The sequence below is a fragment of the Pelophylax lessonae genome, assembly GCF_965119305.1.
Source record: "Pelophylax lessonae genome assembly, chromosome: 10".
Classification (NCBI taxonomy): domain Eukaryota; kingdom Metazoa; phylum Chordata; class Amphibia; order Anura; family Ranidae; genus Pelophylax; species Pelophylax lessonae.
This window is the reverse complement of record NC_138777.1, coordinates 185,309,407-185,332,363: the sequence shown is the minus strand read 5'-3', so window position 1 is coordinate 185,332,363 and position 22,957 is coordinate 185,309,407. Positions and strand designations below refer to the sequence as shown.

Below are 22,957 nucleotides of genomic sequence, written 5' to 3'. Positions count from 1 at the left end.
CTGAATTTGGTTCTGTCCGTTTTGCAACGTCCCTCCCTTTGAGTACATCCTGGAGATTCCTCTGCCGGTGCTGTCACGGAAAGTTGCCTTTCTGGTGGCGATCACATCTGCTCGCAGAGTGTCGGAGTTGGCGGCCCTGTCTTGCCGCTTTCCCTATCTGGTTGATCATAGGGATAACAAAATGGAAATTCCCCTTGGGGTGGGACTTTTAAGGCACGAAAATGGATACAAAAAATAATAATAATAGATTTTATTGAAAAATAACATATACAAATATAAATGGTTAAAAACAGTTGGCAAGCTTGGTATAATTCATACAGTCAAATGGACAGAAGGGTACCGCTCTATTGAGGTATGTGCCCAACGCGTTTCAAAGATATAAGTCACAACTCCTTCTTCAGGGGCAACCTTAAAGCAGCGGTCTGTAAATGATCAACCATATGGGTAATTAATATATTTGAAAGATATTTGCAAATATGTAGTTTATACAGAAAGTCATGTAATACTGTATTGGACATTCAATGCAGATTAAAGTCATCCGGATGAAATGTCCATATATCAAAGATACAAGGGCAAAAAGAACACTGCCGTGTAACTGTTTAGAATATATGCCTGCCAATGAAGTTAAAAACAGATGGCTGGGTGGGTCTCATCGCTGCATTTGAGTGCTTCTTTAGGGAAAGTCGATAGTTTAAGAAATAGAAGTATTTATAAAAGCATCCTCCAGTTAAGTGCGCCCATCAGCTGTAAGGCTGACTGGGGGCAGCTGAAATCCACAAAGCAAGGGAAATCTGCCAGGTGAGGAGAAAGAAAATAAAATTTGTGGGGTTTTGTAGATAGAATTGTTTCTATAGAACATCAGCTGATTGCCCTGCTGAAAATCAAATCTGCCGCAATATGCTGCACATGCCTTTTCAACTGTGAAAGAGATCATATAGAGGATAGCTAGTCCTTAGTCATAATTGTCTCTAGTGTTAATGTTGTTAGATACCAATGAAAAGAGAGAAAAAAGAAAAAAATTAGTTTTGCGTAAAAAATCCCAATTCTAAAAAAGATTAGAGCGGTATTAACAATGGGGACACAGGGATTCTGGCATGTGCAGCAATATTTGAAAGCAGATAAGCAAGCAGGCAATTTAAAAGAATAAATTTGGGCTTTGTTACCTTGTTCGTTTGGAGATTTTAGCAGAGGGTTGTGCAGCAAGCGTCCACCTTCAGCGAGTGAATGGTATGTTTCACTCTTGGAAGGGGAGCTGTATAAGAAGGCTGTTGATTAAGTTCAGATGCAAATCAGCTGGTGATACTTACTTTGTGTCCTCCGTTTGGTCAGTTCCCTATTGGATTTCCTGGTGCGCAGTCGCCGCATAGACCTCCCGCCGCACATGCGCACTTGTGGAGTGCAGCGGAAGTTCACGCGGCCAATGCGCACCACCGGCACGGTCACTTCCGCCGGCGTGGAACGCAAACGGAAGTGAATGGGCGAGTCCACAGGGTCTCATAGAGAACCAATGGTCTACAGCCCAAAGGCGGATCATAGGGATAAAGTGGTTTTGCAACCTCATCAGTCCTTTCTTCCAAAGGTGATTTCGGAATTCCATCTTAACGAGGACATTCTTACCTTCGCTGTGTGCGAAGCCTAAGCATCCTAAGGAGTTTGCCTTGCATTCCTTGGATGTGGTACGGGCGATCAGGGTTTACCTGTCTACTGAATCCTTCAGACAGATTGTCAGATTGTCTTTTTGTCCTTCCTGAGGCTGCGTCTGTGGCAACCATTTCAAAATGGATCAGACAGACGATTGTGCAGGCCTATTCAATTAGGGATCAGGTTCCTCCTTTCCCTGTCACAGCGCACTCTACCAGAGCGATTAGTGCATCTTGGGCCTTGCGTCATCAGGCGTCGGTGACTCAGGTCGTCCGTGCATACCTTTACAAAATTTTACAAACTTGATGTCTTGGCATCAGCGGATGCTTCTTTTGGCCGCAAAGTTTTGAGTGCGGCAGTGCCTTAGGGGAGACAGGGTAGTTTTAGCCTGTCTCCTCCTGTTGGGGGTTCTCCCTTTTTTGGTTTTGTTTTCCTGGGCTTTCGCTCCTGTTGAGCTTTCTTGTTGCCCAGTGTTTACCTTTCTGGTTCAGGAAAGGTTCTTTTCTTGACCTGGGTGCTGCGTTGCCTTTCTTGACGGTTGTGTTTTCCCACCCCTCACATCTACACTGCTTTGGGACGTCCCAGACGTGCAGATTGTATGAGTGGGCGGCGACTGTAAAAAGCACATAAGAGAAAATAGAATTTTTGTAAGAACTTAGCGTAAAATTCTTTTCTCTGAGTCCTCTGACAGTCGCCGCCCCCCACCCTTCTTTTGGGGTTTGTGGATCTCTATACTGCTTGCTACCAAACTGAATTGGAAATGAGGCTAGCTGGGGGTATTGACCAGAAGGGACAGCCCCCTGTAGGTGTGTCTATACAAAGTTTTTGTAAATATTCTAAGAAAATCTTCTGCCTAGCTTACTACTATGGAGAAGGCCAATACCCAGACGTGCAGATTGTATGAGTGGGCGGCGACTGTCAGAGGACGCAGTCTCTGTTCTTCATAACAGTAGGGTTATACTGCCCCCCACAGGAGTAGGACACTAGGCAGAAAAAAAGTTCTGGCTCCCTGCTATAGGATGTCAGTTTTAATCTGCCTAGTCAGGAGTGAGGACCTAGTTCCTTTGCTGGGATCTCTGGGCTTGGCAAAAGTTTTTTTTTTCTAAATAGATTTTTTGCCACCAAATTTTTTTCCTGTGAGATCTACAAGCAACGAAGCCTGATCTGGGTGACGGGCTGGATATATAGATCCAGTGGTCACCCCAGCCGGCCATCTAGCACGCTCAGACCCCCAGCTCCGCGATAGTTCGGCCGCGACATAGTCCCACCGAACGGGGACTGGCCCTGCAAGTTAAACGTCTTGCCAGGTCGCATACGGCTGGGTCTAGGCCCGAGTCGCAGCAATCCTATTGGCCTACAGCCCCCCACTTTGGCGGAGAGGGGCTCGGTCAGGAGATGGTGCCCGCCTGTTCCAGGTATGGTAAGTAAAGTATCGTCGTCGCAACCCCCCCCCCCACTGGCGGGTTTTGGGGTGGATGTGGGCACCTCCTTGGGACGGTCGGACCCTCGCACCTCCGGGTTCCCCTCTGTCCTGTCACGCAGCCCCCTTCCTGTCCAGGAGGCTGGGAGGTCCCCTCGAGTGCCCCCAGAAGCCACACGGGGCTGCCATTTTCTTGTAGCCCATGTGCTGAGAAAGATTGGCGGCCATGTTGGTACATCCGGCAGGCATTTTGCGGTGGATTTCCATTGAAAATCACTGGCGGCCATGTTCTTGAAGTCCCTAGAGGCATTTTTTTGGTGGTGGAGCCCCTCCCTATGCCCTGGGGCTGACGCTCAGGTTTTTCTCTGCTGATCGAGATCGCTGCAGACTTGTGCTGTACAGATATTCTGGGCCTTTCTGGTGCGGGTGGTGAGTCTGGGGGGGGGGGTCTCTCTCTGCTGGGGGTCATTGGTGCATTCTGCCTGACCTCTTGGGGGCGCTATCGCGCGGTGGGACGTTCTTAAGAAAAAAAAAAAGCCCTTTGGACTTGTATGAGCGTTCTGGGACTGATGTTGTCCTTCGAGGCGGTCCCTTTCGCTCAATTCCACACAAGAATCCTCCAGAAGGAAATACTTCTCAAATGGAACAAAGATCCAAATTCCCTGGATAACCAGATCCAGCTGAGCCAGGGGACCAAGGGGTCCCTGAAATGGTGGCTTCGGTCTCCGATGCTCAATCTAGGAAAATCCTTCCTCCCCTTATATTGGACAGTGATCACCATGGATGCCAGACTGTCCGGGTGGGGAGGTGTTCTAGGCAAGCTTTCTGCTCAAGGGGTCTGGTCTCTGGAGGAATCCAGGTTACCGATCAATGTTCTGGAGCTGAGAGCGTACAGGCTTTTCCTAGTCCACTGGACGGAGTACCTTCAAGGCTGTCCAGTGCGCTTTCAATCGGACCGTGCCACGGCTGTGGCTTATATCAATCACCAAGGGGGCACCAAGAGTGTCCTTGCGGCTTTTTCCTTCGATGGGCAGAATGCTCTGTTCCAGCTCTTTCCGCCGTTAAGATTCCAAGAGTGGAAAATTGGCAGGCGGATTACCTCAGTCGGCAGACCTTGGATCCAGGGAAACGGTCTCTCCAACCGGAGGTGTTCCAGCAGTTGTGCCTTCATTGGGGCACTCCAGAAGCAGATCCATTGGCGTCTCGGATCAACATGAAAGAGAGGTTTGTGGCCCGATCTCGGGACCTTCTGGCAGACGCCACAGACGCGCTGGTGGCTCCGTGGGGTTAGTATCAGCCGATTTTATGCTTTACCCCCTCTCAAGTTGCTGCCAGGACTTCTTTGCAGGATCGAGGCGGAAGAGAATTCCGGTCATCCTTGTTGCTCCGGACTGGCCTCGCCGAGCTTGGTACGCCGTCCTGGTCAGACTAGTCGCAGACGTTCCTTGGAGACTTCCTCTCAGGGAAGATCTACTGTCTCAAGGGCCGATCTTCCATCCTACTTTACAGTGGCTGGCTTTGACGGCTTGGCTGTTGAAAGCCAGGTGTTGAAGGACAGGGGATTGTCTGCTACAGTGATTCCCACTCTGCTTAAAGCGAGAAATGTGACTTCTAGAAAGATATATCATCGTACGTGGAATTCATATATTGTGTGGTGTGAGTCTATTGGGGTTCCCCCTCGCTCTTACTCGGTGGCTCGGCTCTTGGAGTGGGGATCTTGGGGAGTTGATCGAAAATTTGCCTTGAGTACTATTAAGGGTCAGGTCTCAGCCTTGGCAATTTTCTTCCAGAGGCCACTAGCCACCCATTCCCTGGTGTGACACTTGGCGCCGCCAGTGCGACCTTCTTTGCCATCTTGGGACCTTAATTTGGTGCTGTTGGTTCTCCAGAAGCCTCCCTTTGAAAATATTCGGGAGATTCCCCTGCTTACCTTATCCCAGAAGGTGGCCTTCTTGGTGGCTATTACTTCTGCATGCAGGGTCTCGGAACTGGCTGCGTTGTCCTGTCCTCTATCTGGTGGTTCACAGGGATAAAGTGGTTTTTCCTCCGGATCCGTCTTTCCTTCCGAAGGTGATTTCCATTTTCCACTTAAATGAGGACATTGTGTTGCCCTCCTTGTGTTCTAAGCCTCAACATCCCAAGCAATTTGCACTACATACTTTGGATGTGGTTCAGGCAATCAGGGTGTACTTGGCGACTACTGAATCTTTTCGGTAGTCAGATTCGCTCTTTGTACTCACGGATGAACTGCTGTGACTATTTCCAGATCGATCTGGAATTGTGCAGGCTTATTCAATTTAGGGTCTGGTTCCACCTTTCCCTGTTAAGGCGCATTCTACTCGGGCGCTTAGTGCTTCCTGGGCCTTCGCCATCAGGCATCTGTGGTTCAGGTTTGCAAGGCGGCTACCTGGTCATCTGTTCATACCTTTACAAAGTTTTATAAGGTGGGTGTGCTGGCATCTGCAGATGCCTCCTTTTTGGCCGCAAACTTTTGTAGGCTGCTGTTTTTAAGGGTGTTTTTGGTCTCCCTTGAGGGTGTTTTAGCCTTGGGGAATTATTTTCTGATGTTCCCACCCCTCATTTTAAGGCACTGCTTTGAGACGTCCCTACTGTTATGAAGAACACAGACTGTGTCAGCCAATGAATGATGGAGAAAATTGGATTTTTGACTTACTGTAAAATCCTTTTTCTCTAAAGTTTGACGGATGCAATACCTGCCCCTCTATTTTCGAGTTGGGTTGGTATTACTTTCTCTGACACTGCTTTGATACAAAACTGACATCCTATAGCATGGAGAGAGGGTATACCCCCTGGGACTGCCCATAGGCATGGCCAGAACTTTTTTCTGCCTAGTTTCCTACTCCTGTAGTGGGCAGTATAACCCTACTGATATGAAGAACAGAGACTGCGTCCGTCAATGAACTTCAGAGAAAAGGATTTTACGGTAAGGCAAAAATCCAATTTTTTTTTTTCACCTGCAAAATGTTCATTTTATTATTTTTTTGTCAAAAGGTGAACTTATCCTTTAACCCCCTTAGCGGTATCCCTGAGTCTGACTCTGGGTGGATTTTTTATGCTACTATCGGTATCCCCGAGTCGCGCTCGGGGTGGATGTGCAGCGCCTGCAGCGGTGTCCCTTACCTTCTCCTGGCGATCCAGCGCTGATCTCCCATTGCTGTGATCGCCAGCCGAGCCACTCGTCCGTCGGTCTGATGACTTCCTGGTTTCGTTCCCTGCAGCAGCAATGGTGTATGGGAGCGTAACTGGGAGGGAAATTCAAATGTTGCACAAAACACAAACACGTAACATTTTATATTATATTATAATGTGTGTATGTATGTATGTATGTGTGTGTGTGTGTGTGTATGTGTGTGTGTGTGTGTGTATATATATATATATATATATATATATATATATATATATATATATATATATATATATATATATATATATATATATATATATTACAGTACAGACAAAAAGTTTGGACACACCTTCTCATTCAAAGAGTTTTCTTTATTTTCATAACTATGAAAATTGTAGATTCACACTAAAGGCATCAAAACTATGAATTAACACCTGTGGAATTATATACATAACAAAGTGTGAAACAACTGAAAATATGTCCTATTCTAGGTTCTTCAAAGTAGCCACCTTTTGCTTTGATTACTGCTTTGCACACTCTTGCCATTCTCTTGATGAGCTTCAAGAGGTAGTCACCTGAAATGGTCTTCCAACAGTCTTGAAGGAGTTCCCAGAGATGCTTGGCACTTGTTGGCCCTTTTGCCTTCACTCTGCGGTCCAGCTCACCCCAAACCATCTTGATTGGGTTCAGGTCCGGTGACTGTGGAGGCCAGGTCATCTGGCGCAGCACCCCATCACTACCCTTCTTGGTCAAATAGCCCTTACACAGCCTGGAGGTGTGTTTGGGGTCATTGTCCTGTTGAAAAATAAATGATGGTCCAACTAAACGCAAACAGGATGGAATAGCATGCCGCTGCAAGATGCTGTGGTAGCCATGCTGGTTCAGTATGCCTTCAATTTTGAATAAATCCCCAACAGTGTCACTAGCAAAGCACCCCCACACCATCACACCTCCTCCTCCATGCTTCACGGTGGGAACCAGGCATGTAGAGTCCATCTGTTCACCTTTTCTGCGTCGCACAAACACACGGTGGTTGGAACCAAAGATCTTAAATTTGGGCTCATCAGACCAAAGCACAGATTTCCAGTGGTCTAATGTCCATTCCTGGTGTTCTTTAACCGGTTGCCGACCGCCGCACGACTATATACTGCGGCGGTCAGCCCCGGCCAGGCAGAGTGACGTATCGGTACGTCACTCGCCTGTCACTGACTTGCGAGCCTATCGCGGGCGGGCGCGCGCCCGCCGAGGCGCGCGCCCGCCGCGGCTCGTTCACAGGCAAGTCAGTGCGTGTGACCGGCGGACTCGATGTCCGCCGGCCACACTACGATCGCTCCTGTGAAGGGAGAAAGACAGAGCAGCTTGTGTAAACAAGCTGCCTGTCAGTTCTCCCTGTGTAAAAGTGAAGATCTGACCGTTCTACTATGTAGAACGGTTGATCTTTGCTTTTACACCAATAGCCATGTCCCTACACAGTAGAAAGCACGCCCCCTAGGACACACTTAACCCCTCCCTGTCCAATAAAGTTAACCCCTTCCCTGCCAGTGTCATTTTTGCAGTAACAGTGCATATGTATAGCACTGATTACTGCAGTAATGTCACTGGTAACCCCAAAAGTGTCAAAAATGTCAGTCAAGGGTCCGATCTGTCCGCCGCAATGTCGCAGTACCGAAAAAAAAATCGCAGATCGCCGCCATTATGCGTTAAAAAAAAAAACACCAAAAATGACAAAAATCTTTCTCTTTGTTAGTAAACGCGATAACTTTTGCGCAAACCAATCAAAATACACTTTTTGCGATTTTTTTTTTTACCAAACATAGGTAGCATAAAACAAATTGGCCGAAAAATGTTAAAAAATTTTGATTTTTACTTTTTTTTTGGGGGAATTTCATATAAAAAAATGTGAAAAATATTGTTATTTTTGCAAAATTTACGCTCTTTTTTTTGTTTATAGCGCGTGATCAAAAAATCGCACAGATGATCAAATACCACCAAAAGAAAGCTCTGTTTGTGGGAAAAAAAGGACGTCAAATTCGTTTAGGTACAGCGTCGCACGACCGCGCAATTGTCCGTTAAAGTCACGCAGTAAAAAATCGCAAAAAAACCCCTGGTCCTTTAGCAGCCAAATCCTCCGGGGCTTAAGTGGTTAACCCAAACAAGTCTCTTGTGCTTGTTGCCTTTCTTTAGCAGTGGTTTCCTAGCAGATATTCTACCATGAAAGCCTGATTCACACAGTCTCCTCTTAACAGTTGTTCTAGAGATGTCTGCTGCTAGAACTGGCCATTGACCTGGTCTCTAATCTGAGCTGCTGTTAACCTGCGATTTCTGAGGCTGGTGACTCGGATGAACTTATCCTCCACAGCAGAGGGGACTCGTGGTCTTCCTTTCCTGGGGCGGTCCGCATGTGAGCCAGTTTTTGTGACTGCACTTGGGATCACTTTCAAAGTTTTCCCAATTTTACGGACTGACTGACCTTCATTTCTTAAAGTAATGATGGCCACTCATTTTCCTGTACTTAGCTGCTTTTTTCTTGCCTTAATACAAATTCTAACAATCTATTCAGTAGGACTATCAGCTGTGTATCCACCAGACTTCTGCACAACACAACTGATGGTCCTAACCCCATTTATAAGGCAAGAAATCCCACTTATTAAACCTGACAGGGCACACCTGTGAAGTGAAAACAATTTCAGGTGACTACCTCTTGAAGTGTGACTCTACAATTTTCATAGTCATGAAAATAAAGAAAACTCTTTGAATGAGAAGGTGTCCAAATTTTTGGTCTGTACTATATATATATATATATATATATATATATATATATATATATATATATATATATATATATATATATATATATATATATATAATAAAATTATATTATTGATTAGATTATAATGCATGCGTTTGTTTCAAATTTATCACATCTGGGATGTCTTCTAAAGTCTTGTTTTGGTCAGGTTTAAGTCAGTAATTACTAAGAATTGTAAGCCTATAATACAGAACGCCAAATTTCCATGCAAAAAATTGTACCGCTTTTGGTACAGAATTCCTGACAGAATCATACTGCCAGGGAGGTTAAGTTCAGTGTTTCTTATTACTACAGGTCTCTTCTAGTGCTCAGATATATATATATATATATAGCATCTTTTGTAATGTCCTGTTTTTTTTTTTTTTTTTTTACTTTGCTACATGCAGATTATTGAGAAGCTGAAGATTGTTCCACTAAGTCAGGACAGTGTGGAGGAGAGGGTTGCTGCTTTCAGGAACTTTAGTGATGAGGTGAGTGGACTTTTTTTTTTTTTTTTTTTTTTTTTCATTTAAAAAGGGGGACCTAAAGGAACTGTGTGACCAAGGATCTGGGTTCACGTTAAAAATGTCTGTCTGCTATAAGAAAATATAGCATATTTTGGGGGTTTATGCAATCTTTAGGGCTAAAGTGATTTTTCTAAAACATATGCAAAAATGGCTCTGACAGTGAAAGGGTCAAATGCGTTTTTATAGCTCATCATTTTAGGGTGAATTCACGCATACTGTAGTGACAGGCGTTTTACAATGTACTGCAAGGACACACAGGTAACAGTTGTTTTGTGTGTACCATTTTACACTGCAATGCAACCTAGGACTGTACTAATATGCAGACATGCGGCATTTTATCACAGTGCACTGTGCCGTATTGCATGGCATTGTACCGCGGTGCATTACCATGAATGAAGTGTACGTTTTTTACACTTCAAACAAAGTTTGTACAAAAAAGGAATATTCTTCACACCACACTGCCCCCTACCACATCCGGCAACGGAGAGGTCCAACCTGTCTACATTGTGTAGTGTGAATTTACCCTTGGGCTCCTTTCACACGGGCACCTCCATGAATTGGGATCCGCTTGCTCGGCAAGGGATCTCTCCACCAATCCCGGCTGAGCAGGCAGATGACAGGTCCATGTTCGTGGACCATGTCCATGTGCTATGCAGAGTGAACACAGCCTGCTCTCATCTATGGGGCAATCAAGTGGAAACAGATTGCCTGTCTCCCATCTGTCTGTTTTTGCAGACAGGATCAGATGGTGGCAGATGTCAGTGGACATGTGTCTGTTGACATCAGCCACTCCGTAGAAGAGACTATAGAGTCCGATCCGGTTCGCCTGAAAAACTGACAGCTGGACCTGATCGGATTGCCCGGGTGAACTGGGGCCTTAGAGTTCACTGTAAATGAGGGACCTAGAATAGTTGCTCTTACACTGTCATGCATGATGATATACTGTATAACGTGTGGCGCAATCACATCTACTTTTGTGCTCTGGATCTGCATTTGTATGTGTGTGTGTGTGGGGGAGGGCGCGCAACGGGTGCTTTTTAGGGTTTTTAATTTTTATTTTTTGCACCTACCTTTATTGCGATCACAAGGGGGTTAAAGAATAAGTCCGCCCTAACACTAAAACCCCTGCATCTATAGATCTTCACGATCTAACACTAACCTATCTAGCCCTGTAAAGAAGAAATAAGTATACACCCCTTTTTTTAAGCCGATCCAACCCGTGCAGAGGACACAGTCAACAACAAAATCCCCATAGTAAGTCTATGGGTGACGTCACTTCCCATTCATTTCACAGCCGTTGTCGGCTGTGTCCTCCTGCAGAGCTTCCGCCACTGGAGATCGGGTTGGATTGGCTTTAAAAAAGGTAAGTATACTGATTTCTTCTTTACAGGGCTAGATAGATTAATGTTTAGAACGTGGAGATCTATAGTAGCAGGGATTTTAGTTTTAGGGTGGACTTATCCTTTAACAGCTTAACTCTATTTAGATTCCTAGTGTCTCCCCTGCCCTCCAAAAAGACACACCCACACCGTAAAGTCCTACAAGGTATAGAACACTTTTCCCTGTAAACAGGTGGAGGAAACTTTTCCACTTAAACACAATGCATACACTCGCACCCAGGTGGATACAAGCTCTACCTACCTCCTCCTATGTGTTCTTACGATAAATATATCCTGAACTGGTTCCTATTATACTTTTGAGGTTCCACAAATACCGTTTTTTTTTTTTTTTTTTCTTTCTCCCCTCCTCTTTCCCCCCTATAAAGATGGAGGAGAATAACTAGTTATAAATGTATGTACAGGTACTCCCGTTTGCATATGGGAAATGGGAGTAGCTGCACATTTATAACTACTTATTCTCCTCCATTTTTTATGGGGAAAAATCGGTATTTGTGGAATCCCAAAGTATAATCAGAACAAATTCAGGATATAATTATTGTAAAAACACAGAAGAGGAGGTAGAGCTTGTATCCACCTGGGTGCTGGTGTATGTGCTGTGCCCTCTACTCCACCAGATCAAGCGTAGACAATGTTTTGATCAGCTCTGCACCTGGCTTGCTGGCCTGGATTTTGACACCTCCTAAAACTGCAGGCTGGAGCATGCTTTAGGCCTCATTCACACCATATGTGCAGAAAAACTGACATCAGTTTTCATGCGCATTTCAGTGATATTTATATACACGACATATATTCCTGCGCATAAAAATCTGTATACCAGTGTTGTGGTGTGAACAGGGCAGAACGCGTGCAGAAAAACACGTGTCTGCACATTATGTGAAAGAGGCCACAGTGTCTTCAAACTGTGGACATACGAGACATGTCTTAAATGCTGAAGCGGTTAGGTGAAAGACAAGTACACATGTATTACAGTAGGTGGGAACTAATGGCCATTTGAATTACTGTATGTCGTGTGTCTGCTCTGTACTCTGTATATAGGTTGTGTGTTCTGTTTTTTTGCACAGGTCAGACAAAACTTATCTGAAGTTCTCCTTGCAACAATGAACATATTATACACTCAGTACAAGAGGCTAAAGGGCAGCGGACCCTCCACTGTTGGCAGACAACAGCGAGTTTTAGAAGATAATGACTCGGTAAGTGAGAATTTGTCTTTATAGCAAACATTTACTTCTTTGAATTTACCCTTCTAATGGGTGGTGTTGTCTCTAACAGGCCTTGCGCAGTCAAGCACGTGCTCTTATCACCTTTGCCGGAATGATTCCATACAGAATGTCTGGAGATACAAATGCTCGACTTGTACAGATGGAGGTTTTGATGAACTGAAGCAGGGAAGATTTTCATAAACATCTAAGAAACATATTGTTTCGTGCTGTTGTTATATCATAAATACATTTTTCTTTTCTTTTTTCAATCTCTTCTGTTTATTTTATTAGTTTGGTTTATATTCTGTGAGTTGTGTGCTGAATGATTACCTTACATTTGTTTGGAAAAATTAGTCTAGCAGACACACTTCTTGGCTGCAAACTGTAAAGAAACGAGCAAAGCTGCCCATCGACTGGTAGTTTTTCATACGAATGTTAGTAAGAAGGTTTTCCAGTACATTTTATTGCCTACAGAAACTTTACAGATGTTTGAAATTACTTCATAATTGAGTTTCTCTTTCGTTCACTGATGGGCACAGCTCCATATCTACTTGACTCTTGGGTTTATGCTGCCCCCTACATGAGTAGGACACTAGGCGGAAAAAGGTTTCACTATGCCTATAGGCAGTCCCAGGGGGTATACTCCCACTACCCGCTTTAGCTCGTCAGTTTTGTTACAAGCAGTGTCAGAAGAACATAAAACCGACAAGCTATAGCAGGAAGTGGGAGTATACCCCCTGGGACTGCCCTATAGGCGTAGTCAAACTTTTTTCTGCCTTGTTTTCTTTTCTTTTTTTTTTTTTTTCTCTTCAAATTCTTTATTTATTAAAGGAAAAAGTCATACAGGTAATAGAGCTGTGGTTAACAATCACCATGCAGCTGATATGTATGTTAAAAAAAAAATACATAAATGTGAATAATTTACAATATCCAAAAAGAAAAAAAATATTCATCGATACAGATAATATAAATCATCACACACATCTTAAAACGATAATTCCAACTCCCACCCACTGAGATGGAAGAAAAAAACTACAGTCAGTCCCAGAAAGGGAACAATATAAGGAAAAATAAACTGAATTAAAGGAAAGAAGAAAAAAAGGAAAAGAAAGTTGTGATGGTTGCCACCGCTGAGAAGTTTGATCTGCCATCATAATGATGCCTCGCCTAGTAAGGCTTTACCTTCATCAGAATAGTTGAACCTATCCCAAAGCGCCCAAGTTCTCATATATATGTCTTGCCGATTTTGAGCCGTTAATACCAGATCTTCCAGAATGTTTATCGATCCAACTTTCCTAAGCCATAAAACAGTAGGTGGATTTGGACTTTTCCAACACTGAGAAATGCACGATTTCGCAGAATTTAACAGATTACATGAGATTGATTTTCTATATTTCTTAGGCGGTATTTGTGTACAATGAAGTAAAAAGAAGGCAGGGTCCTTAGGTATGGGGAAGTCAGAAAACCGTTGGGCTATGGCCCTCACTTCAATCCAAAACTGTTTCAATCTGGGACAGCTCTAAAATATATGAAGCAAGGTCCCCGGTTCCCCCTACGTATTAGGAAAAAACCGATGTAGCACAGACGGTGTATAATACCAAGGAGATAGAAGTTTATAATTAATTTCTTGTGTTTGTGTACAAATAGAGGATTTTAAAGAGAGGTAGACTATGTTCCATCGAGTGTTTACAAAAAAAAAAAAACCTGCGCAACACCCTTTCCCATTTCACCAGACCCGGCACCTTGAAGTCCTCCGGGGGAGACACAAGTAATGAATATAGTTTTGAAAGGGCATGAGGCAAAGGCACGTCTCCAATACAAAAAGATTCAAACCGCGTGGATTGACTGCTATAGTTCTCCAGAGTATGGAGCGATCAAAGAAAGTGTGCACGTTGGAGAGCTTGCCAGAACTTTAGTTGAAATTCTGCCTCTGGTCTAGTCAGGCTTGTGATCGAGGGCCAAGAGTTACCCACTATAAAGTGCGCGGCCCGCCAATAGCCCCTATTTAAAAGATCCTGAAAATTTCCTAGTTCACAACCAGGAGGGAAAGCAAAATTGCCCAAAATCGGGAATAATGGTGAGCCGGGGGGAGGGGGGGGGATATGGTAGAGGTGCGAAACGTCAAGGCACAGAACTTTAGTGTAGGACCAATGGTAGGATGTAACTTGAGAGTACTTGGAATAGTAGAGTAACACCAATAGGACAGAAATTCTGTTCAATAGATGGCCAGAGTTTGAGTTCTTTAGGTTTGCACCAATCTATTAATCTCCCTAGATGGACTGCCCGAAAGTATTTAACTACATTGAGGACCGCAACCCCCCCCAATAAATTTTCGGAAGTTGCAACAAGTGTCCATGAAGTCTTGGGCACTTATTTGCCCAGATAAATCTGGTGAAGTCTGCGGTCACCTGTTGAAAAAAATGTGTCGGGACAGAAATAGGTAAAGTCTGGAAGAGATATTAAAATGAGTATTTTTCCCAAATGGTTGTGATATTGCAGCGGCCAAACCAGGAATGAAGCCCAGGTTGCTACTTAGTGAGAAGGGTTCGAACTGCACTCAATAATGGAGGGAGATTAAGAGAAAACAGTATGGTCGGGTCCGCAGGGATATAGGTACCCAGATATTTCAATGCACTCCTAGTCCATTTAAATTGAAAAGTAGGTTGAAAATGTATAGCCATGTAGGCAACATCACACTCATTGCTTCTGATTTGGTGAAATTTATTTTTAAGTTTGAGATCACCCCATAACGGTCAAATTCTGCCAACAGATTGGGGAGGGAGGTAACGGGGTCCATTATTGAGAAAAGTAGGTCATCGGCATAAGCCGAAACCTTATATTGCGATTCACCAATCGGAATGCCCTTAATATCCAAATTGGCACGGATTTTACTCAAAAACGGTTCTAAAGATAGGGCGAATAACGGGGGAAAGGTGGGTACTGTTGGAGATGAACGGCTCGGACAGCTTACCATTCACCTTCACCGAAACACGTGGTGATGAGTAAACATTAGAGATCCATTGTATCATCCGTTCCCCCAATGCCAACACCCCGCAGGACTGTAAACATATAAGGCCAACTTACTCTATCAAAAGCCTTCTCGGCGTCTGTACTTAAAAAGAACCCAGGGATTTTTGCCTCTTGCACCCTATGAATCAAATTAATAACCTTGATGGTGTTATCCCTCGCCTCTCTAGTAGGGATAAACCCAACCTGGTCTTGGTGGACTAGGCGGGGCAAGAGCATCTGTAGTCTTATTGCTAAAATCTTGGTAAACAGTTTCAAATCTGTATTAAAGGAGGGAGATGGGGCGGTAACTTCCGCATAAAGAGGGATCTTTACCCTCTTTAGTGATCACCGAGGTGTGCGCATAGAGAGTAGAAGGATGTAAGGTGGCTGTATGGCCTAATTCTTTAAACAGTTTAAGCATGAAGGGATAAAGTTGGGAATTAAAGATTTTGTAATACTGAATGGTATACCCGTCTTGGCCAGGTGCCCTGCCAAGTTTAGTATTTGCAATTGCTGATTGTAGTTACACTAAAGATATGGGTTCATCTAAGGTCTGTCTATCTTGTACGGAAAGGCGAGGGAGTTGGACCGATGTAAGGTATTCCTCAACTTGTGCATTTGGGGCACCAGAGGGGGGGAGATTGTACAGGGAGGAGTAAAATATTCAGAAAGATTCAGCTTGTCCCCTGAAGCATTGAGAATATTTTGAACATAGGACGTCGTCCTTAAATCTCGGAGGGATCGGGCCAAGAGCTTGCCACACTTGTCTCCTGCCTCAGAACACAGTTTCTGACAGGCTTGCAGAGCTGCCTTTTGCCTTAAAACGAAGAAGGTCGGCGACGATGAACAAGCTCAATCCCACGAGAGGGGGAGAGTGTTCTTTTATGTTGTAATTCCAAAGCGGCTATAGAGGATAGTAATTTCTGTAATTGTGCTTCCCTTTCCTTCTTTAGGCGGGAGCCATACTTGATCAGAATCCCCCGAATTACTGCCTTATGGGCCTCCCAAACAGTCCCAGGGTTACAGTCCGGGGTATAGTTAATCAGAAAGTAAGATGTAAGTTCTGCTGAGACCTCTTGAAGGATCTCTGGGGTTTGGAGGAGGCTCTCATTTAATCGCCAGTGCCACTCAGGGTCACCGGCCATACCACCTAGGGCAAATAGAGTGATTGGTGCATAATCCGACCAGGTTATATGGCCGATTGAAATGGAAAGTATCGAGGACAGAGATCAGTGCGGAAATAAAAAAAAAAAAATCAAAGCGGGAATATAGTTGGTGAGAAATATGTATAATCCGTTCATCTACATGGTATACCCCCCATGCATCCACCAACTGATGGTCATGCAGGGTTCGTAGGATGCGTTTTGACGCCGAGGGGAACTGAGGACGTGCCCAAAGAGGTATACAGATGAGGGTCAAGAGGAATATTACAGTCCCCACCGAGAATTAGTCTGCCTTCCATAAACTTCATAAGCTTAGTCAGTGTTTTACATAGGAAAGTGTCTTGATGGGTATTTGGAGCATATATAGTGGCGAAAGTTACTGGCACAATTCCTATGCGGCCTTTAAGAAACAGAAGACATTTTTGGATCGATACATTTATCTAATAGTGTCCAAGAAATCTCGTTAGAGATAAGAATAGATACCCCTCTAGATTTAAATTGCCTCCATCACAACTAATAATCAAACCAAAAGGGAAAGGGGGAAATAAAATCAAGAAGAACCTACTAGGATGGGCACTCAAATCCGGAGTAGCCAGAAAGAGGTTGAGCTTATATGGGGGGAGATGGAAGGAAATGGGTTCAGAGCAAGGCTCAATATCAGAGCCCCTCTGCCATATATCTGACTCATAAAACAATTGTCTATCTCGATTATACTCAGAATTCTGTTGTCCAAAGAAAACCCTCCCAGGGGAGAAGTTATGGTTAGGTGGGAGTATGTTCCCCCTACACAAATCCCCCTTCCCCAAAAAATTAGGGGGGGAGATGTGGCGTGGGGGGGGGGGGGGGGGAATACAGGGGAGAGGGGCATAGATATATTGGGCGGACGGTACATTCTATGGGCCCCATAACCAAGTCCTGGCTGGGACTCACCCTACTCCCCTGGTCAAAATTAAAGTCCTTTCATGTTGTAGCCCTTGTGACACACAGGTTAGGCTTACACATACCTTATGGGATCTTTTACACCACCTACAACCCTACTTTTATTGGCAGTTACCCTATAACAGTGATGGTGAACCTTGGCACCCCAGATGTTTTTGAACTACATTTCCCATGATGCTCACCTACACTGCAGAGTACATGAGCATCATGGGAAATGTAGTTCCAAAACATCTGGGGTGCCAAGGTTCGCCATCACTGCCCTAAAAGGTCCAATAGACATCAATTCATAAAAATTAGTATCAGTCTGTATAAATATTAAATATATGTCTATATATACGTCTATACTCCCTGGGGAACAGTAAAATAAAATAAAAAGGGAGGGGGAAGATGCCCCTAATGGAGCCCCGGCGTCTGTGGGGCGACCTCATAGGGGTTTGCCTCCCGGAACCCTAAAGGACTCCCAGAAGACTCCAGATTGTCCATATCTACCTGCCAGTATATGTTCTGGTCCAGACAATAAGATCAAGGTGAGTAAGGAACAAAAAGAGGGGAACAAGTTTCCTTTATGAGGGAATGGAGCCTGCAAAAGTATTCCTCTCTTTATCTAAAGACTGGACCTTCCCGACTAAGGTCTGCTGAAAAAAAGGGGGGGGGAGGGAGAGGAACCCATAAAATATATTCTGTAGCAGCAGCAGTTGTACATCTACGGTGCCTTGCGAAAGTATTCAGCCCCCTTGAACTTTGCGACCTTTTGCCACATTTCAGGCTTCAAACATAAAGATATAAAACTGTAATTTTTTTGTGAAGACTCAACAACAAGTGGGACACAATCATGAAGTGGAATGAAATTTATTGGATATTTCAAACTTTTTAACAAATAAAAAACTGAAAAATTGGGCGTGCAAAATTATTCAGCCCCCTTAATTTAATACTTTGTAGCGCCACCTTTTGCTGCGATTACAGCTGTAAGTCACTTGGGGTATGTCTCTATCAGTTTTGCACATCGAGAGACTGACATTTTTGCCCATTCCTCCTTGCAAAACAGCTCGAGCTCAGTGAGGTTGGATGGAGAGCGTTTGTGAACAGCAGTTTTCAGTTCTTTCCACAGATTCTCGATTGGATTCAGGTCTGGACTTTGACTTGGCCATTCTAACACCTTGATATGTTTATTTGTGAACCATTCCATTGTAGATTTTGCTTTATGTTTTGGATCATTGTCTTGTTGGAAGACCAATCTCCATCCCAGTCTCAGGTCTTTTGCAGACTCCATCAGGTTTTCTTCCAGAATGGTCCTGTATTTGGCTCCATCCATCTTCCCATCAATTTTAACCATCTTCCCTGTCCCTGCTGAAGAAAAGCAGGCCCAAACCATGATGCTGCCACCACCATATTTGACAGTGGGGATGGTGTGTTCAGGGTGATGAGCTGTGTTGCTTTTACATCAAACATAACGTTTTGGCTGCATCTCTGATCAGTCTTCTCCTTGTATGAGCTGAAAGTTTAGAGGGACGGCCAGGTCTTCGAAGATTTGCAGTGGTCTGATACTCCTTCCATTTCAATATTATCACTTGCACAGTGCTCCTTGGGATGTTTAAAGCTTGGGAAATCTTCTTGTATCCAAATCCGGCTTTAAACTTCTCCACAACAGTATCTCGGACCTGCCTGGTGTGTTCCTTGTTCTTCATGATGCTCTCTGCGCTTTAAACGGACATCTGAGACTATCACAGTGCAGGGGCATTTATATGGAGACTTGAATACATACAGGTGGATTCTATTTATCATCATTAGTCATTTAGGTCAACATTGGATCATTCAGAGATCCTCACTGAACTTCTGGAGTGAGTTTGCTGCACTGAAAGTAAAGGGGCTGAATAATTTTGCACGCCCAATTTTTCAGTTTTTTATTTGTTAAAAAAGTTTGAAATATCCAATAAATTTCGTTCCACTTCTTGTTGATTCTTCACAAAAAATTACAGTTTTATATCTTTATGTTTGAAGCCTGAAATGTGGCAAAAGGTCACAAAGTTCAAGGGGGCTGAATACTTTCGCAAGGCACTGTATATACAGTACAGTATATCAGCAAACACTACAATGTAACACAGCATTACATTACACTATACTATATCATTGCACCCCTGCAGCATTTCATCATTACAGCATTACATATGGTAATGAGTCCCATGTTCTCTCGTTATATATGGAGGGGGTCTTCTGCTTCCTACACCTCCAGGTGGCATTGCTGCTGTTCTTGTTGAGCCATGTAGATGCTGCAGCCAGTTTGGTATTTCTATCGCTTCAATCTCTAGAAAGGCAAAAATATTAGGAAGGTCATCAGGGTGAAGTAACAAAAAAGATTGACCTTTCCTCACCGTCAATGAGATGGGGAAACCACAGCGCTATGTATACCCTAGCTGTCTAATTTTAGTCAATAATGGGCGCAGAGAGCGTGGCTCTCGACAGGTCAGGCGAAATTCGGAGGGTGGCCCCCTCAAAGTCAATGTCCCCCTCCTTACGTATTATGGCCTCCTTATGGGTGAACCGATGTAGATGGCAGACTATGTCCCGGGGTCTCTGGGGGGTCCGTTGGGCGAGGCCCCAGGGCACTGTGCACTCTATCAAAATTAATCTCCTGCGGTGGGATAGGGGCTGCCAGGCGTTGGCAAATAGATAATACATCAGAATGCTGTGATTCTTGGCCTTTAGTTTCAGAAAGACCCAAAAGCCGCAAATTATTGCGACGGCTCCGGTCTTCTAGTTCCTCCATATGGAGCTGCAGTGAGATAACGTATTAGGACTCGGCAACACCAAAAGACCCGGAAGACCATGGAAAACAACTGTGGTGGATGACCAAAAAATTCTTTCCCTGATGAAGAAAACACCCTTCACAACAGTTGGCCAGATCAAGAATACTCTCCGGGAGGTAGGTGTATGTGTATCAAAGTCAACAATCAAGAGAAGACTTCACCAGAGTGAATACAGAGGGCTCACCACAAGATGTAAACCATTGGTGAGCCTCAAAAACAGAAAGGCCAGATTAGAGTTTGCCAAACATCATCTAAAAAAGCCTTCACAGGTCTGGAACAATATCCTATGGACAGATGAGACCAAGATCAACTTGTACCAGAGTGATGGGAAGAGAAGAGTATGGAGAAGGAAAGGAACTGCTCATGATCCAAAGCATACCACCTCATCAGTGAAGCATGGTGGTGGTAGTGTCATGGCGTGGGCATGTATGGCTGTTAATGGAACTGGTTCGCTTGTATTTATTGATGATGTGACTGCTGACAAAGGCAGCAGGATTAATTCTGAAGTGTTTCGGGCAATATTATCTGCTCATATTCAGCCAAATGCTTCAGAACTCATTGGACGGCGATTCACAGTGCAGATGGACAATGACCCGAAGCATACTGCGAAAGCAACCAAAGAGTTTTTTAAGGGAAAGAAGTGGAATGTTATGCAATGGCCAAGTCAATCACCGGACCTGAATCCGAATGAGCATGCATTTCACTTGCTGAAGACAAAACTGAAGGAAAAATGCCCCAAGAACAAGCAGGAACTGAAGTCAGTCGCAGTAGAGGCCTGGCAGAGCATCACCGGGGATGATTTTGATTTATGATTGTTAATCTGTCCCATTACTTTTGGTCCCTTAAAAAGTGGGAGGCACATATACAAACTGTTGTAACTCCTACACAGTTCACCTGATTTGCATGTAAATACCCTCAAATTAAAGCTGAAAGTCTGCAGTTAAAGCACATGTTTCATTTCAAATCCAATGTGGTGGTGTATAGAGCCAAAAAGATTAGAATTGTGTCGCTGTCCCAATATTTATGGACCTGACTGTATAATGTGTGTGTGTATATATATATATATATATATATATATATATATATATATATAATATAATACATATTCACACACACAGTATCTCACAAAAGTGAGTATACCCCTCACGTTTTTGTAAATATTTTATTATATTTTTTCATGTGACAACACTGAAGAAATTACACTTTGCTACAATGTAGTGAGTGTACACCTTGTATAACAGTGTAAATTTGCTGTCCCCCTCAAAATAACTCAACACTCAGCCATTAATGTCTAAACCGCTGGCAAAAAAAATGAGTACACCCCTAAATAAAAATGTCCAAATTGGGCCCAATTAGTAATTTTCCCTCCCGGGTGTCATGTGACTCGTTAGTGTCTCAGGTGTGTAAATTTGGTTTTATCACTCTCACTCTCATACTGGTCACTGGAAGTTCAACATGGCACCTCATGGCAAAGAACTCTCTGAGGATCTGAAAAAAGAATTGTTGCTCTACATAAAGATGGCCTAGGATATGGGAAGATTGCCAGGACCCTTTGCCAAGTTACCTCTTTTGATGGGAGTCACTTTGGTTGGGGGGCTTGTGGAACTCCAATTGCTTTAGGGAGGTTGGGAGACTCCTTGTCCCGCATCCCCAGTCCCTCTTATGTGTAAATCACCCTGTTTCTATAAGGGGCACAGGGTGACCAAAAACCCCAGTCAGGCCAGCTCTGCACTAATCAGACTCTTGCTAGTGGGGGTGGGGGCTTGTTGTTGTTGAATACCTGCATTCCATTGTTATATTGTTATTATGGGATGGGTATGTTGAGTGGATTGACTAAGGGGGAGGGGTTGTCCCAGAAGTGTTCATCTCCATGTGCTTTGTGTTTGAATAAACAGTTCATTCTGGTTTCACTCCAAAACTTGTACTGTCGAGTTCTTGGGGTAACTATACCCAGAATCACGGATCCCATGTTCCAGAGCTTAGGAAGCAGGTTACTGGCGGAGATACCCAGTCAGTGGTGTCCGGATTCCATCACACCTCTTCATTCCAATATCTGCTAGTCACCAGCATTTTCTCCCCTTTACTATGGGAGAGAAGTATTATCAGTTTGTGGCGTTATCCTTTGGTCTCACCTCCGCTCCTCGGGTCTTCACAAAAGTGTTGGCCCCGGTGCTAGCTTTGCTACGCCAACGGGGGGATCTCGGTACTGGGTTACTTGGACGATCTTTTCTGCGAGCAGAGTCTCCCTCTGCTCTGGTGGAAAACCTGAAGATCACAAATGGACTCTGTGGGAGTTCGGCTGGATTCAGAATTTTCAGAAGTCTGCTCTGGTTCAGTCCACACAGCTAGACTATTTGGGCCTTACTCTGGACTCAGCCTTAGCCAGAGTGCAGCTTGCAGGCTGCAATTCGCCTCCTTCTGTCCAACAAATGGTCATCTCTCCAGACTTGCAGGCGGGTGCTGGACCTAATGGTGTCTACCTTAGAGGCGGTTCCGTTTGCACAGTTCCATACAAGATCTCTGCAAAGGGAGATTCTGACCAAATGGGACAAGACTCCGCAGTATCTTGACAATCAGATCCGGCTGAGTTGGGGAACGAAGGAGTCCCTGATATGGTGACTTCGCTCTCCAGTGCTTCGGCTGGGAAAATCCTTCCTCCCCTTGTATTGGACAGTGGTCACCACAGATGCCGTATTCCGAACCAGTATCAGATGATGCAAGCTCCCCGCTGCTCTCATCATCCGACATGGTTAGCATTTCATATGCCTCCTCTGCTGTAAAAAGCCTTTTAGACATACTGGCGGTACTGATGGGTACTGGCGGGCTGTTGGATGTGCTGACAGATCCAGGTGTGCTGACAGATCCAGATGTTCTGACAGATCCAGATGTGACAGAGATGGGCTGTGACACTAGGTGACAGGT

The 22,957-nt window shown here is 44.3% G+C and overlaps 1 protein-coding gene and 1 long non-coding RNA gene across 2 annotated transcripts in view; one reads left to right on the top strand and one right to left on the bottom strand.

Moving 5' to 3' along the window:
- Positions 1-12,385, top strand: part of NUP93 (nucleoporin 93) — a 72,433-nt gene extending 60,048 nt beyond the window's left edge. The window contains exons 20-22 of the mRNA XM_082270704.1: positions 9,402-9,485; positions 11,983-12,111; positions 12,191-12,385. Of these exons, the coding sequence (XP_082126830.1) occupies positions 9,402-9,485; positions 11,983-12,111; positions 12,191-12,301 (324 nt within the window). The 3' untranslated portion in view covers positions 12,302-12,385. The remainder of the gene's footprint in view (positions 1-9,401; positions 9,486-11,982; positions 12,112-12,190) is intronic.
- Positions 1-22,957, bottom strand: part of LOC309565261 — a 643,481-nt gene that overhangs the window by 356,596 nt on the left and 263,928 nt on the right. The window lies entirely within an intron of this gene.